The sequence below is a fragment of the Pleurodeles waltl genome, chromosome 5 (genome assembly GCF_031143425.1).
Source record: "Pleurodeles waltl isolate 20211129_DDA chromosome 5, aPleWal1.hap1.20221129, whole genome shotgun sequence".
Taxonomy (NCBI): Eukaryota; Metazoa; Chordata; class Amphibia; order Caudata; family Salamandridae; genus Pleurodeles; species Pleurodeles waltl.
The window spans coordinates 1,808,144,175-1,808,162,273 of NC_090444.1; the positions used below are offsets into that span (position 1 = coordinate 1,808,144,175).

An 18,099-nucleotide genomic window follows, 5' to 3' on the forward strand; every position below is an offset into this window, starting at 1 on the left:
AGGAAGGTGTTCACGCAAAAAAATGACGCTAATTCCAGGAACTTTGGCGCTAGACGCGTCTAACGCCAAAGTATAAATATGGAGTTAGTTTTGCGTCGAATTTGCGTCGAAAAAAACGACGCAAATTCGGCGCAAACGGAGTATAAATATGCCCCATATTGTTTATGTGAACAATAGCAAATGCTGAAATAATTTGTGCCTTCCCTACACAGTTGTGAGCGTTGAAATGCACTGCCACCAGTGGACACTTTAGAGAATGCAGCCCTTCATCCGAGATGATCCTTTCAGTACAGACTTTTCTGGAGAACAGTGGACGATTTGCTTTAAAAATTCTGAGGCTGCTGCCCCATCCACCTTATTGTATTGATAATAATGGCTACAAAGAACACAAAACATCCCTGAGGACTGTGTGCTACCCCCCTTTGCCTCTCTGCTATCCCCTGTAAAATGCTTCAATTGATAAAGGTAGTTTCTTTTCGTGAGCTAAAAACTGTCGCACCCTTTGTATATCCAAGAACCAGGATCACGCATTTCTTGGGGAAAAGGTGTTACTTTTTGTGATACAAGCTTTAGTGTATGCTGACCTGTGTTTTAATTCTGTGCAATCTTCGTAGACTTGTAGAAAGGTAGATCGGATAAGGCGACAGCATTTGTTGCATTTCTCACAGCATCAAGTGAGCACGTTCCCAATGTTATATAGCACAGGTGGACTCTGGCTGTATGTTTAGTTTAGATATCAAAACCCCGAAATCAGGACATGTCACGGACATAGAAGTAGAATTTTATTTTGGAAGCCACAGTAAATATAGGACTAAAATGGAAATCTCACAGAGAAAACAGGATACGTATGTTAGATGCCTACTTCACAGTAAACAGGTATCAATCAGGCAGCTAGTGGTAATCACACACACACAAAATGAAGTGCACAATTGGTGGCCCTTTTAAGGTAGCTTGTTTAGGCCCCAGTAGATGGCTTTGATTGGCTGAGCGAGTATAGGGTAAGAATGGGAACCTGCATGATGCTGAGCAGTAATGCTAACTATGTGCAGACCCCATCTAGTTTGCAGATCCCATGTCAGTCTGTAATTGTACGGGAGCTGGGGAGCACAGTGGGTGGTCTGCAGTTGTGCTGACACAGGGGTAAGTACCGGAGGTGGACTGTGGTTCAGCTGAAACTGGGAGAAATACAGGTTGGATTTGAACACATAAAAGGTGATGGGAGGAATGCTTGTAATAAGTCTCACCACTGGCAATTACTTGAGCTACCACTGACCTAACACTGGTTTCACCCTGATGGGGACTCGTCAGCTGGGTATAGCTTGACTCCAATTGGTCTCGGTTGCTTGTGTTTCTGTCTACAGAGGACCACGAGTTGTGCGCATGGTTCACTGCACAACCAGGTGGAGCACACCTGGCGTTGTTTGTTTACTGTGCTTTGTTGCAGTCTTTGTTTGCCCCCCCCACCCAGCACTGATTATCATATGTCAACTTGCATCTATCTGCTTTGCGTCTTTTCTCCTCTTATATGTACCACGTTTCTAGAGCCTTTCACTTCCATTTCACCAGAGTTAAGTGCTCACGCTACTTTTTCCTGTCTCTATCTCTCTCTCTCTCTGTCTCGCTCTCTCTCTCCAGAGCGGTGACAAAATGATGGCATTTGCAGGGATCGCCGCTAAGGTGAAGCGCGATCATCTGAAGGGGGTCGGGGTCGGCGAGCACAGCAAACCCCTCAAGTACCTGAACCAAGACTACGAGAGCCTGAAGCAGCAGTGCCTGGACAGCGGCGCCCTCTTCGAGGACCCCCACTTCCCCGCCATTGCCGCTTCCATTGGCTATGATAAACTGGGTCCGGAATCCCCCGAGGTGAAGGGGGTGCAGTGGGAACGTCCGTCGGTAAGTACAGGTGAACTCAAGGATGCAACCAGGAAAAAGCCAGGGAAAAATACCCCCCAAATCCCCTTCAAATGCCTCTATAATTATTAGAATATAATGAAACTCCCTAAAAAATGTTTTCATACGGTGTCAAAATGGTGCATTTTGCTGCAAATTTTTGAAAGATTTTTGCCAAAACGGTGCACATTTTCCTGGCATTTCTTGAGCGACAACAAGAAAATAATGCAAAAATGCTTAAAGAGGCTGATGGTTGTGGGGAGGGGGTGGGCGGTCCACCCAAGGAAATTGAAGCCAAATAATTCCGCCCTAGTGTTTCCAATAATAGTATGGCTCAGTTAGTTAAAGGCTCCCTGCTGAAGCATGTGTTAGACTGCAGGTCACGTCATAGAAGTCTGGCCATCCCATTTTGGCCTATCATTCTTCTGAGGTTGCCAAATAGTATAATATTAGCAACTGTTATTTACAGTGCTGAGAAAGGCAGGAGTGCAGCGGGAAGGGCTATATCGAAAGGTTATTCCTACTTATTCCTTTCTTTAGTTTTACAGTGCCTGAAAGTTGTTCTCTGTGAGATAAATCACTACTTGTTCAATAGGCTGAATTAATTCAACTTCTAAAGAATAAAAATTTCATATTATATGCACCTGGCAGCACACAACAAATCTTTCGAGAAACAAGTTGAGTAGACCGATTCAAGCACAGAAGGTTATGTCCTCCATTGTATAAGGCACTCCTACAAACTACATAATGCAAACAAATGTATTTGTGTTGTTCACTAAGGAACACACTGTAAGGCTAGCGCAGCAGTCCGTTAATATGTTCATTTCTGATAAAGACTTCTAACTGTGGATTCTTCACCTTAGAATATTAGCAGGTGTAAGACTGCTTCAGGAACTTTTGCATGTTAGTAGATGGCATAGATTGGCTCCACATCAGATTGGATTGCCTGTGGTGCCTGGGATTGGGCCAAGGTCTGTTCCAAAAATGGGGGGAACCTTGGCTCCATCTAATCTCCACCAGTGAGAGCACACAATGTCAGCACGTCTGCACATTGGAGTTTCCAAAGCAACTCTCCCTTGAGGACGCAATCCATTTAGAATAGATCCCGGGACTCCTATATGGCTTTCTGCCAACACCACTCCTGCCCGAGTTCTCAAGAAGATCAGGACCGACTGTGCCCAAAACATCATCGTGGCTCTGGACTGGGCAAGGAGAGTTTGGTATGCTGAACTCAACTTTCATGCACGGAGATTGAGCAGTGACAGTTGAATACCTTTGACCTTCTTCCCGAGATTTGTTATATCATCTTGGAAAGCCAGCCAACCCTCAACAGGCAACTGTGTATCTCTGTTGTTGGGGCAAATTTGTGGCTTGGTGTTCCTCCTGTCATGTTGACCTACTTTCTGCCTCCTTGTTGGAGGAGTTATTGTTTGTGTTGGTTGTGTTGTGTTATGTTATTTGGATTTTTAAAGCACAACTTATCATCCAAGGGGTATCCAGGCACTGTAGCTGGTGTGAAGGTCATCTGCAGGGTCTTAGTTGAAGAGCCAGGTTTTCAGCTTCTTGCAGAATTCCAGAACTGAGGATGAGGCTCTTAAGTGTAGAATGAGGTTGTTTCACATTTCGGGTGCTTCGTATGAGAAAGCTAGGCCTCCTGTTCTGCTTTTACGGATGTGTAATCTGTGTATGAGAGAGAGAGAGAGGCTGAGTGACGATGTCTCGTGTGCTTATGGGAGCGGTGGGGACAGTTGAAATATGTTGGTCCAATGTTGTGCAGTGCCTTGCATGTGTGTGAGAGGAATTTGAATTGGCAGCATTTGAGTATAGCCAGCCAGTGGAGATCTCTGAGGTGAGGTCTGATGGGTGCATCAAGGGAGGTTCAGGACGTGTCTGGCAGAGGTGTTCTCGATAGCCTGGAGACAGTGGAGGAGGTGTTTGGGGATTCCGGGATAGAGTGGGTTGCCATAGTCTAGTCTGCTGGTGATTAACACTTGAGTATTGGTACATCTGATGCTTTTGGGAATTCATCTGAAGATTATTTTGAGGATGCGTAGCTTTGTCTTTTTGCATTGATCATACCAATGACCACAGGGTAAAGAATTAGCTCTTTATCGGTTTCACATGAGCACAAAAAGTCAAGGCTGTGCAGAGAGAACAATCTCTCGATGGGTTGTAATTTGCATTAAGATATGTTATGCATTAGCAAAGAAGGAGTCTCTCAGGGGCTTGTGGGCCTATGCCACCAGTGCCAAGGTCACTATTACTGTGCTAGAGCATGGAATTTCTGTCCTGGACATCTGCAAAGATGCTACATGGGCACACCTCCACATTTCAAAAAGTACTACTGCTTGGATAGTTGGGTCCTCCAGAATTAATTTCCTGGTTTGAGCCAGTTTGCAGACCCACCTCCAGGGAGGTATTGCTTGGGTATCTATTCTAAGGTGAGTAATCTGTGGTTAGAAATCTCTATCAGAAGAACCGGTTATTTACCTTTGGAAACACTTTCTCTGGTAGAAATTCTATCAAACTGCAGATACCTCATGAACTCAACCATGGGCACGACACCCTGAAGTTACTGTTAGTTTCTGCACACTGGTTATACATCTTCAGTCATGGCTCTGCATTTCTGATGTAGAAATAGTCATGAAAAAAACTGACGTCACTGCGCCGGGGTTGTGCCCAAATAGACACCGTGCAAGTCACTTCCAATGTGGATGACAGTGCTGATGCAGTGCCAATTGATGCCACATTCTGTTGCACAGAGGTACTGGTCAAGATTTTCTGGATCCAGTCTGACGAATATTCTAAGGTGAGGAATCTATGGTTAGATGGAGTCTCCACAAGAAAAGCTTTACAGTATGTATGTAAATTGTTCTTCACTGGCCCTCCCTGACTTGGCTCACAAAGCTATTTCCCCAGAGGCACCACATCTGAAAATAAATAATACAACAGATACACAGTGTAAACGTCTAGAGCTCTCAAGTAACAGTCTAGTAGTGCTACTTTCAGCTACTCACAGGGGTCTGCTTACCGAGGCAGATCTTCCCCAAGGGGGCAGGCTGCTGGGCAATTTTAAATCCTGTTGATGTCCATATACTTTCACATACAGTGTTTATGGAAGGAAACAAAGTCACAATTTTTGTTTAATCCATTACATATGTGAAGGACAATGTTTATGCTTTTAGCTAGCACAGTAATTCTGTTTTGTATAGCATGGTACACACTTGTCAGAAACAAACACAGATAAAACCTCTGTCTGACCGGTGCTATGTTGTGAGCAGTTGGCGGTGAGAGTGTGCTCCTTTTGTGCTGGATGGCCTTGGATATATTGTTTGTCTGCTCCTAGAAGTGGGGTATGGCTTCCATGTGCCCCTTTGTGCTTTGATGTGCTACCTCGCCGGGTGCACAATCAGTGTCTGTTTCATCTGAGATTGCAGACTGCCATGACTGCGCCCTGTGTCACCTGCAAATTCAGGCATTCCTGGGAGGACGTCTAGAGATTGTGGTTCTAAACAGGCTGGCCACTAGCAAGATGAACAGGCCTGGGGACTGCAACACCTAATAAAGCAGCAGTAAGAACTGAGAATGAGTCGGTGCTGTTTGTTCCCTAAATAAACACTTGCTGGATAGTCCACAACTGAAATGGGTATGTGGATTTATGGGGAGAGCAGTACCAGCAACGTTCCATTGACTTATTTTTCCCCACCCCCCTTCAGGCTCAGAATCAGGGGTTTACAAAGTCGCTGGGTGAACTTTTGGCATTTATGAGTGTCATCCTTTATCGTCATGCCCACATTAAGTGCCTTATGTTGTTCTGGTGTCTGTCTTTACCTACCCAGGAGACTCAACTTGTTAACACAAGCATTGGCAATATGGTTTAGTCATGTTGTACACCAATTTGGCATCTTTTCAGCATGGCTTAAAGTTCGTGGAGTGGCGTAAAGTAGAGTGACGTCGAGTAGAGTGGGGTGTTATGGAGAGGCATAAAGAGTTGTGACTGGCATGGAGTGGTGTAAAGAGCAGAGTTGAGTAGCATGGAGTGAACTGGAGTGTCATGGAGTGGCGTAGAGTGGCATAGAGTGTTGTGGGGTGTTGTGGTGGGAGTAGAGGGTTTTACAATGGAAGGGCATAGAGTGAAGTAGAGTGTTGTAGAGTTGAGTGGTGTAGAATGGATTAAAGTGTCAGAGTGCAGTGGAGGGTCGTAGAGCGGAGTGGCATACAGTGTTGAGGAGTGGTGTAAAGCTGAGTGGAGTGGACTAGAGGGTGTTGCATAAAGTGGAGTACAGTGTTGTAGAGTACAGTGGAGTAGATTGTCGCAGAGTGGCATAGAATGCAGTAGTGTAGTACAGTGGAATGGCATAGAGTGGACTAGAGTGTTGTGAAGTGGAGTGACATAGTGTCAGAGTGGAGTTGCATTGAGTGGCATGGAGTGGATAAGCACATACTTGAGTACAGAGTGCTGCAGAGTGGAGTAGTGTGTCATAGGCTAGAGTGAGGCAAAGTGGCTTGGGGTGTGGAGTGGCATGGGGGAGTTGTGTAGAGTGGAGCAGTGTCATAGAGTGGCATAGAGTGGAGCAGAGTATCATAGAGTGGAGTAGAGTTTAATTCAGTAGATCGTCATACAGTGGAGAGTTGTAGAGTGGAATATAGTGGCCTAGCGAGAAGTGACGTTTTGAGTAAAGTGGTGAAAAGTGCTTTGGCATGGCGTGCAGCTACGTAGAGTAGAGTGGCGTAGAGTAGAGTGGTGCAGCATAGAGTAGAGTGGTGTGGCGCAGCATAGATTACCATGGGGTACAGTGCAATTATGTAGAGTGCGCAGGGTGGAGTAGAATGGCATAGAGTGCAGTGGTGTAAAGTGCAGTGGTGTAGAGTAGAGTGAAGTGGTGCAGGGTAATGTGGAGAGTGCAAAGGTGAAGATTAGAGTGGCATAGAGAGCAGTGGCATTTTGTGAAAAGGCGTAGAGATCAGTAGTGCAGTGGCAGAAAGTGCAGTGGCACAGAGTGCAGTGGTGCAGAGTAGCGTAGAGTCCAGTGGCGGAAAGTGCAGTCTTATAGCGTAGAGTGTCTTAGAGTAGAGTGGCGGAGATTGCCTTGACATAGAGTGCACTGGCATAGAGTAGAGTGTTGCGGAGTAGAGTGCTGTAGAGAGCAGTGGCCATACAGTGAGGTTGAGCACTATGGTGTAGATTGGTGTAGAGTGCAGTGTGATTGAGTGCATTGGCTTTGAGTGAAGTGGTGTAGATTACATTAGGTAAAGTGGTGTAGAGTGGCAACACAACAAGATGATGGACGGAGTGCTGAAACCTTTCAAAAACTCAGCCATAGTCACAGATCTGGGTTTAATCCATCAATCTTCTGCTCACCATGACCCCCAGTTGTCACCCAGCCATATACAGGTCAGTCTTGGCCCTGCTCCCATGGGAACAGTCCAGCCCGAACTGCCACGCCAGGTCCTCCTTGGACTGGAAACAAGCATTCTGGAACCTTTTTTGTGGTATCACCCCTCATCAGCCAGGCTAGCTTGAATCCAGTGGCACAATGAGCAAGAGACACACGTCTGGGCATACCCTGGTCACTAAAGTGAAACACAGCAACACAACAATATAATCGCCAAAGTGCTGACATTTTTCAAAAACTCACTCTCAGTCACAGATCTCGGTTTAATCCATCGATATTCTGCTCACCATGCCACCCCAGTTTGGACCCAGCCAAATACAAATCAGTCTTGACCCTGGTCCACATGGGAGCATTCTAGACCAAACTGCCAGGCTAGGTCATCCCTGGACTGGAAACAAGTGGACTGATTTTGGGGTATCACCTATGGATGGCCAGGCAATCTTGAATCCAGTGGCACAGCAAGGAAGGGACCCACATCTGGGCATACCCTGACCACCTAGGCTGAACTTAGCATCACAACTAGATATTGGACAGAGTACTGAAACGTTTCAAACACCCACCCCCAGTTACAGATCTGTGTTTGATCCATCATTCTCTTGCTCACCATGCCATCCCAGTTTGGACCCAGCCATATACAAATCAGACATGACCCTGCTCCCCATGGGAACAGTCCCGCCTGAATTGCCAGGCCAGATCCTCCCCGGACTGGAAACAAGCATCCTGGGACCGGTTTCAGGGTTTCACCCTTCATCAGCCAGGCTAGCTTGAATTCAGTAGCACAGCGAGCAAGGGACCCATGTCTGGGCATACCTTGGCCACTTAGGTCGCACATAGCAACACAACAAAATGATAGATGGAGTGCTGAAACTTTTCAAGCACTCACCCCCAGTCACAGATCTGGGTTTAATCCATTGTTCCTTTGCTCACCATGCAATGGAATAGACTGCAGTGGCATTGAGTAGAGTGGCACAGAATTCAGTGGAGGAGAGTGCAGTGTTGCAGAGTAGAGTGTTGTAGAGTTGAGTGATGTAGAGTGCATTGGTGTAGAGGACAGCGGTGCAGAACAGTGGTGCAGAGCAAAGTGGCATAAAGTACAGTGGTGCAAAGTAGAGTGGTGTAGAGTGCAGAGGCATAGAGTACAGTGGCATAGAGTGCAGTGGTGTAGAATGCAGTGGCACAGAGTAGAGTGTTGCAGAATAGTGTATGGTGGCATTCAGTGCAGTGGTGCAGAGTGTATTCTTTTGAGTAAAGTGGTGTAGTGTGCACTGGTGTAGAGTGCAGTGGCATAGAGTGGAATAGCGGAGAGTGGACTACAGTGGCATAGAGTGCAGTGGCTTACAGTAGAGTGCAGTGTCGTAGAGTGCAGTGGTGGAGAGTAGATTAGTGTGGCTCAGAGTGGATTGGCGTAAAATGCAGTGGCAAAGAGTGGAGTGGGGCAGGGCAGAATACAGTGGCGGAGAATGGAGTGATGCATAGTAGAGTGGCAGAGAGAGTAATGGCATAGAGTGCGTTGGCATACAGTGGTGTAGAGCACAGTGCTGCAGAGTAGATTGCAGTAGTGTAGCATGCTGAGGCATAAAGTAGGGTGGCAGAATGCAGTTGTACAGAGTAGACTATCGTAGAGTGGAGTGGTGTATAGAAGAGTAGTGTAGAGTTCACTGGTGCCGAGTGCAGTGGTGCAGAGAACAATGGCAGAGAGAGCAGTGGCCTAGAATACAGTGGTGCACAGTAAACCAGAGTGGCATAGAGTACAGTGACACAGAGTGCAATGGTGTAGAGTGCAGTGGAGTAGAAGTTTGCAGTGTATAGTGGCATACAGTGCAGTGGTGCAGAGTAGATTGATGAAGGGTGTATTGTTTTTTAGTAAGGTGGTGTAGAGTGCATTGGCATAGAGTGTAGTGGTTAGAGTACAGTGCAGTGGCGTAGAACAAAGTGGTACAGAGTAGAGTAGAGTGGTTCAGAGCGGAGTGGTGCAGCACAGATTACAGTGGCAGAGTTGAGTAGAGTGGCACACAGTAGATTGATTCAGAGTAGAGTGAAGTGGCATGGAGTGGAACGGTGCCTGGTAGAGTGGAGTGGTGCAGGGTAGAGGGCATTGACATAGAATGCAGTGGTGCATAGTAGATTAGGATAGCATAGAGTGGATGGCATAGAGTGCAATGGTGCAGAGTAGAGTGGTACAGAGTAGAGTACATTGACATAGAGTGTAGTGACATTGAGTGCAGGGTTGCAAAGTGGAGTGGTGTAGAGTGGATTTGCGAAGAGTGCAGTGGTGCATAGTAGAGTAGAGTAGGGTAGAGTGCATTGGCATAGACTGATGGAGAGTAGAGTAAAGCAGAGTACAGTGAAGTGGTGTACAATAGAATGGTGCAGAGTAGTGTGCAGTGACGAAGTGTGTAGTGGAGTAGTATGGAGTGGTGCGGAGTAGAGTGCAGCACAATGGAGTGGAGCAGAGTAGAGTGGAGTGAGGTAAAGTGGAATATGCATGGTGTGATAGTGCGCTGCCACTACAGACAACCCATCTTCAACTGAAATGACATGTGCACAGTCATAGAGTTCTACTAATGTAAGTATTCAGCACACAAACTATAAAGTGTGGAAATGTCATCACTCAATGTATTGATTTGTTTTGATGGTAATAAAATGTTTGTTTCCATCACACTTTAGAATTACCCCCACTAGCCAGCTTGATTGTCACATAAAGCCTCTCACTTAGAAGTCAGAGAAAGAAAAGTAAACACCAAGCTCCCCCGAAAGACAATCTGACATTTGACCTCTGTCTTTCAATGCACAGCAGATGTGACAAGATTTAAAGGCCTGTTTACAGAAAGGGAGCACTCAGAAGAATACTGTAAATAAGGTTTGGGCAAGGGAAGGGATGAATTAAAGCTGGACAGCCTAAAACAAATAAAGCTAGCAAACAGAAAGCAAGAAAATGTGAGTTAACAAATCACAAAGCTAATGGCAAGCAACAGGTGGAATGCATTCCCAAGAAAGCTTTCTGAATGCCCCCAAGATGTTTTTAGCAAACCAGACTAGCCTTTCACCTTAAAAGAGACGTTGATCAGCCATTAAACCTTTTTAGGTCTCTCCTAACAGGCAGCTGTTAGGTGTCTGGGAAACAAAAGCCTGTTGTGGACTCTACCTAAAATTTACAGTGGAATTAGAGCCCGCTTATAGCTTACCCTGGGTTGGCTTTATTGTCACTCTCATATGCTTGCTTCTTATTTGGTAGCCTCCCTTCCTCTTCTTGCGTTTGCCCCTTCTCTGACGATTGACCGCTTTACCATCCTTTTTGATTGGATGTCTTGCGTTCTTCCACCACTCACGTTCTGGGAACTACTTTTTTCTTTTGGCACTCCATGGAAGTGCAAGTGTTTCTTGCTGTCTCTCCCATGTGCTGCGTCTTCCCTCACTAGCATAAATTCAGCTCACTGAGCTGTGCTGCTTCTTGCCAATGATATTCTTGCATCAAAATATTTACGTATCACAATATTTTATTTTCAAAATTTCTGTCTCTCGATATTTACAACTCAATACTTTGCGCATACACCACTGAGAACACCACACTCTGAAAATTGTTCCAGCACCACTGCCGAGCAGCACGGGTAGAATGCAATGACTTAAAACTTTACGGAAAGAAAGCACTGGTTAAATGCAGCTCCGAGAAACTTTATTGAAAGTGAGAAGTGGTTCAATGCAGCACCTTGAAGCTTTACTAAAAATGCCATGCAGCACTGGTTGAATGCAGCTCCTTTCATAGAGAAAGCAGTGAATAAGCACCTGCAAAGGAAACGTCTGAAAGTTGCTTTTCTCATTTTTCGACGGTGGTGTGTGTTAGGATCATCTGTAAGAGCTCTGAGTGCAATGCAGTCTCATATGGTGGCAGCTCCAGGCTCGAGCTGCTTGTCATGTCTGTGGAATGCCCGTGTTTGGCATCCATTTTCTCACTCATTTTCCCACACTGACACTTCATTTGTGAATTGCTGACTTCACTTTTTCCTGTTTTCATTGTGTTTGTTTTCAGGTATCAATCAGTGTTTTTTTCTGTCACTCATTAAACTTCAGATTAGCAAATCAGAGAAATATTGAATAGCCCTTTCTAGAAGAAAGAAGCAATTCTTCGCATGCAGCTTTTAATGGGGAGTTGAACACATAAATTGGCTTGGGTTAAATAGACAAATGTACAGCTGGTAGAACTCTTATTTGTAGGCTTCCTGTCGCCATTAGGCAAAAAACACCAAGTAGATGGCACACTTTAGAAACCCTTTGTGTTCATGTAAAACTGTGCAAGTCACCCACAAGCATTTCCCATGAACATAATGTTTTACTTTAAATGAATAATACAAGCTTAATGAAAAATCATAACATCTCCATTAATGTACAGCAAATATTGAATGGAATTTTGAGATTCAGCGGCCACAGCATTTTTCACATAAATTTAGATTTGCCGAATTTGCCGCATAATCTATCACCTGCTGCACAATCGGCAGATTTTCACAAACAAATCTGTTTCTAGTTCAAGCAGATCGAAAGTTACTAAAAATGCAGTCAAAATATGTAGTCATGCGATGGAAGGCCCTTTGGAAAGGCGGACTGGTCACCTCTCAGTTGCAAATTGCTGTATTTGGGTGTTGAACTAGCACTATTCCGAAATCTTTGCCCGGAGAGTGTTAACATTAAAATGACAAAAAGTGCAGTATTACCATCACAACATATGCTGCATTACACCACATACATTTCTTTCCCTGCTGCATAATGTGGCCCAACCATGCAACATAATTTGTCTAACTTTCCTGCATAACTTTGGTGGCCCTGATTAAGGCTGCGTATCTGAAATGTATTAGAATTTCAAATAACAAGGATGAGATTAAAACATTCACCAAAGAAAAAGCATCACTGCCACTAAAAACAAGCATTTGCAATGCAATAAGTCTCGCATTTGCTTGAGTTAGAGCAATTGGAATTGTAAATTCATAACTGGACACTTCTTGCCACATAAACTGGTCAACCCTGTCTCATAATTTCGTCTTTTGTTACCATATAATTCCAGTGACCCTGCATATAACTAAAGCACTTCCATTTACCTTCTTCCTCTAGATGCAGCAAAAATGAAAATGTTGCCATTTAGCATCCTAATTTAAATTTGCCATGCTAATTAAATAGAATGCCAAGCACGACACAACTCTTCTTAAATATGCCTTGTTTTATTTAGTGTTGGGTTAAACTTAAAATCATCATTATGCTTATGTGTGCTAGGAGCATTGTTGGATATCAGAGGAACAGTGATCAAATATGCCTGGGTACTGTGCTGAATGTGCCTTCATCTTGTTCAATTATTACTGCTAACTATGCCAGGGTCCTACTAAGTTATGCCAATCTATTGCTCAAATAAGTCTGTATTTGGATAAAGATGCCAGGATTCAACCGAAATATGCCTGCATATATAGCATTTCAAAAATGCTATGAACTTGCCACCCTTCAGGTGTCTACATAATACCCATGTAATTGTGCTGTTGTTAAATACTCCAATCTGTTTTAATTATTAAAACAGCCATTTCCATTCACTGAATAAAAAGACACATAAATTGCAACCTCAGTGGACCCAAACTTTTCTAAGTTTTTTTGTCTATGCCAACCCGGGCAAGCTGGAATTTTCACATAATGGACAATAGCTAGTTACAATAAGGCCTAGAGGCAGACAATTATCCCTTCCAGCAGAACAGATGTTAGATTCTGAAAAGCACAGAAAATGTGCCTTAAATGTCATGCGCTGTATTGCTGCCAGAAATCGTGGCTCCAGACGGTTGTCTACACCTCTCTCTTATGTGATGATGTTCACATAAATAATTAAGAAATTGCGGTCATTTCACTGCTTGCGAGAGAAGGACCAGAGAACTTCAAGATGAGATTGGATAGGGCAGTAGATTGTTCTGTCAGTCAACAAGCATTGCAATATTCAAGCAGTAAAAATGATGTGTGCTTTGCAACTTATAAACCGCAGCTCAGCCTGCTTACTTTTTCTAATCTGCTCAAAGTGCCTTCTCCTGTAGACACATTTAGCATTCTCAGCCCAGGACAGCATCTTCGGAGGACATTGCTGTACAATGTCCTGTTGAACACGGACAAGCATGAGAAAAAGAAGCACCTGCGCCAATGTTTAGCAGACGAGAAGGGGCAAGGCTTATGCCCGTGGGGAATTTATCCTTCCCTGGCTGCTGCATCCATGCATCATCTGAAGCTAGTGAAAAGCGCTTCCTTTGAGAATTCCCGAAGCCGGTTTTGCTGCTTCTTCGTGATGGCGCGTCCCCTTGGAGGTGTACTGATGGGTGTTATGTGTGCCATTAGAGTATTTACAAGTTTTGACATGCATGCAGTGTTTTTATGGACTTTGCCATGAGTCATGTTGTTGGCGTGATGCTGTGTTGTGCTTTTTGTCAATTTGTTATTTTTATTTTAAGTTGAGGAGGAATGTTATGTTGCTACCAATGGGTTTATTTGGCCAGGGGTAATCTACACGAGCCGCTGGTATGCGGTCGCGTAGAAACCCCTCTCAATGTTTGTTCCGGTTGGTTGGCTCCTGATGTCATGGGGCAAGGTAATAAAGGTTCTGGGGTTCGCGCCAGAAGGGGAGTTCCCCACAGATAATTACTGCATGTTTGTGTCATTTATTATACCCCTTATTCAGATCCCCTCACATGATTCACGATAACCTACCAGCTAGATAAAGAACCCAACAAAGTGGCGACGAGGATGGGAGACGGCCCTCGCACCCCAATTACTGCCAGTTTCTTTCACCTCAAGTGGCCCGCGGTGCTGGCGTGACGAGCGGGTGCGCGGCACAACGTGTACCTGTGATCTGGCTGGGTGGCATCGACCGTTGCGTCTGCTGAGCAGGAACTCCGGCGGTGAGTCTCCCAAGCGGTAGACTCCGTGGAAGCACTGGCATCGGCCGCGTTCTGAGCGGCAGAAGGAGTTGACGTGCGTCAAACTCCAGTCAGGAAGACGCCGTTTGTCTTGGTGGCCGCACTCACACCAGTCAGCGGCGTGTGAGGAGCATCGTAATAATAAAAAAAAAAAATACAAAAAAAAGAGAGAGGAAGGAAAAAAAACAACCGGCTGGTGGGCAGATGAGGTAGTTGGAAACAACCACGCCCCCATCAGGAGATTAGAGGAAAGCGCGTGGGGGAGCGCTATTCAAGACGTACAGGCAGAGGCTGCAGCCACTGGATTCTTGGTGAGTGACAGGAGCAAGGAGAAGACACAACATTGAGGCAGTGCATACTGCTATGACACCCAAGGAAGGCAGTGCAGGTGAGGAAAGCGAAAAATAAACCTATCTTAACGGTTTCGTGGGGTGGCAGTAGGACTGCACATTTGCTGGGTGGATAAATAACTGGGTGCCTGCACAGCCAACACAGAGTACTTGGGACACCTTAGATCATTGAGCAGACGTCAACGCTAGTTGCAAGTGGCCCCTATTGACAAGCACACCCTGTCAGCAACATGAATTCGTTCCTGGCGTTGGAACCGTTCCTAATCGATGGTCCTCCATCAGCACATGCTGCCAAATGGAAAACATGGGTGGAGCATTTGGAGAACTATTTCGAAGCAGCAGCAATACACCCTGAAAGGAGAAGGCAGATGCTTTTGCATTTGGGCGGGCCTGGGGTCCACAAGGTCAGCAAGTCGGTGGTAGAAGATGGTCCCCCATTCACATATCAAACTATGAAACGTGCAATCACAGCATATTTTGAGCCGTTGGCGAATCCAGACTATGAGCTTTTCCTTCTCAGGCAAGCCAGGCAACTTCTGGAAGAGTCTGTAGATGTCTTCTATGCCCGACTCAGGGATTTGGCGAGCACATGTACATTACCTGATACGGCTGACGAGATCCGTGCGCAGTTTATTCAAGGCTGTCACTCTACCAAGCTGAGGGAACATATCTTACAAGTCCCAGGCATGTCAATGGCGGACATACTTACAATGGGGCGCTCAAAGGAACTGTCTCGTGTGAGGGCGGCACATATGGAGTCAGCACTTGTAAAACCTATAAAGACAGAACCTGTGAATGCAGTGGTGGCGGCGACACCCATAACAAAAAAGGAAAAGAACAAATCTGAGGGAGGGGGTCGCACCTGCTACATGTGTGGAGGAGCGTATCCGCACCAAGGAAAATGTCCAGCAATGGGGAAGCAATGCACAAACTGTCAACGTCTCAACCACTTTGCGAAAGTCTGCAGGTCAGCCAAGAAGCCTAAGTCAGGGGGACGGAAAGTGATACATGAAGCCCAAACCATCCAACAACAGAATGAGGTTCTAGACATGGATGATGATGACGAACCGGAAGGCACGGTGTATGTTATTCACACCACTCAACCAGGCAATGGTCGGGGGAAGAGAATTCCGAGGTGCACCGTGAAAATTGATAGTCATCAAGTGCCTGCCCTCATTGACACTGGGGCCTCGATAAACATACTGGCACAGTCGGTATTCCGGCAGCTTTCCACTCGTCCCCAACTTCGGCCCACCACCGTGCAGGTATATGCAGTTGGGTTGGCAACCCCAATTCCTCTGGCAGGTGTGTTCACGACAGACATCGTACATGAGGACATTGCCACCAGAGCAAAGGTATATGTCACGAAAACTGGGACAGGAATGTTACTGAGCTGTCGCACGGCCGAGGAACTGGAACTAGTCACTTTCGCTTTCAGTGTCCATGTGGGTGCCTTAGAAAGTCTGGAAGAAGAATATGCAGACATCTTCCAAGGCATTGGTTGTTTGAAGGAACGACAGGTGAAACTACACATCGACAAAACGATTGAACCTGTAGCCCTGAAACATCGACGCATAGCATTTCACCTGAGGCCAAAGGTGGAAGAGGAATTGGCCAAATTGGAAAAATCTGGCATTATTGAAAAAGTTGAGGGTCCGACACCATGGGTGTCGCCCATAGTCGTCACTCGAAAGCCAAAACAACCAGGTGAGGTGCGCATATGCGTGGATATGAGGTTGCCGAATATGGCCATTCGGAGGGAGCGGCACCTCACACCAACGGTGGATGACATTGTGGCGGAGGTCAGTGGGTCACGGTGGTTCTCTAAGATGGACCTTCGGGCCGGATATCACCAACTGTTGCTCGCTCCTGAATCAAGGGCCATAACCACATTTTCAGCTCATGTGGGGCTGAGGCGGTACAAGCGTCTCAGTTTTGGCGTTGCCAGTGCCGCAGAAGTGTTTCAGGACACGATTCGTGGTGTGTTAGCCGGGCTCGAAGGGGTCATCAACGTGAGTGACGATATTCTTGTGCATGCCCCCACTGTGGAAGGGCATCTCAAGAGACTCCGCGCTACCTTCCACAGACTTCGACAAAACGGACTGACGCTACACAGGGAGAAATGCGAATTCCTGAAACAAGATATCGCATTCTTTGGCTACCATTTCTCGACACAAGGGGTCCGGCCTGATCTAGAAAAAGTGGCTGACACACAGTCGGCACATCCTCCTACCTCCGTCACAGGTGTTCGCAGTTTTCTAGGAATGGTGACCTACTGCGGAAGATTTATTCCAAATCTGACATCTCTCACGGCGCAGTTAAGGGAACTCACAAAAACTCACACTCCGTGGGAGTGGACGGCTCTCCATGACGAGGCTTTTCAAGCGACTAAACGGGCGCTGTCGGCAGACACCACGTTGGTGTATTTTGACTCTTCTAAAGACACTGAGATATCTGTGGATGCCAGTCCCGTAGGTCTGGGAGCAGTTTTATCTCAAAAGGGAACAGATGGTGAATGGGCCCCGGTAGCCTACGCGAGTAGGGCTTTGACGACCACAGAACAACGCTACTCACACATAGAAAAAGAGGCGCTGGCGGTCCATTGGGGCTGTCGTCACTTTCATTTGTATATCTACGGCCATCCGTTCACAGTAAATACCGATCACAAGCCTTTGATACCCCTGTTCAACAAATCCACATCCCAACCCCCACCCAGGATAGAAAAGTGGATCCTCCAGCTCCAGGAATATCAATTTGTGGTGCTGTATCGACCCGGAGCCCAAAACCCGGCAGATTATCTGTCCAGACACACCAGACCCCTCACTACTCAGGAGGAAAAGGAGTCGGAGGATATGGAGGAGTATGTAAGATTGGTGGTGGAACGGTCAAGACCACGTCCCATCTCAGTCCAGGAAATTCAAGAGGCCACCCAAGCAGACGAAGTGCTGCAGTTAGCCATATCGTGTGTTCGTGATGGGAAGTGGCATTTACTAAAACAAGACATGGGTCGTAGAACGACAGAAGCCAAAGTAACCCTATCTTCCCTGCACAATATTCGACAAGAGTTGGTGGTGTCACCGGAAGAGTGTTTACTGCGAGGTCATCGTTTGGTAATTCCTGAAGCATTGCAGCAACAAACGATTGATTTAGCTCACGTCTCCCATCAGGGGATTGTAAAGACCAAAGCGAGACTGAGGAGTAAAGTATGGTTTCCTGGCATGGATGCCAGGGTAGAACAGACGATTCAACATTGCCACACATGTCAGATCCTCAGCCCTTCTGATTTGCCCGCTCCGATCATAACAGAGCCGATTCCCCCCACTCCATGGCATCGAGTGAGTGTGGATTTAGGCAGTCTTCCTGATGGGCGCCATATGTTGGTTGCCATAGACGATTTCTCCAAATACCCAGAGGTGGAGGTCCTGACCTCTACCACTACTGATCGAGTTGTGCCATGCTTGGAAAAGATCATGGCCACCCATGGCATATTCAAAGAACTGAGAATGGATAATGGGCCCCCTTTTTCGAGCAATGAGT

General features: G+C 46.1%; 1 protein-coding gene across 1 annotated transcript in view; it reads left to right on the plus strand.

Moving 5' to 3' along the window:
• Positions 1-1,537: 1,537 nt before the first annotated feature.
• Positions 1,538-18,099, plus strand: part of LOC138296827 (calpain-1 catalytic subunit-like) — a 434,447-nt gene continuing 417,885 nt past the window's right edge. Inside the window, exon 1 of the mRNA XM_069236288.1 lies at positions 1,538-1,893. Coding sequence (XP_069092389.1) covers positions 1,648-1,893 — 246 coding nt within the window. The 5' untranslated portion in view covers positions 1,538-1,647. The remainder of the gene's footprint in view (positions 1,894-18,099) is intronic.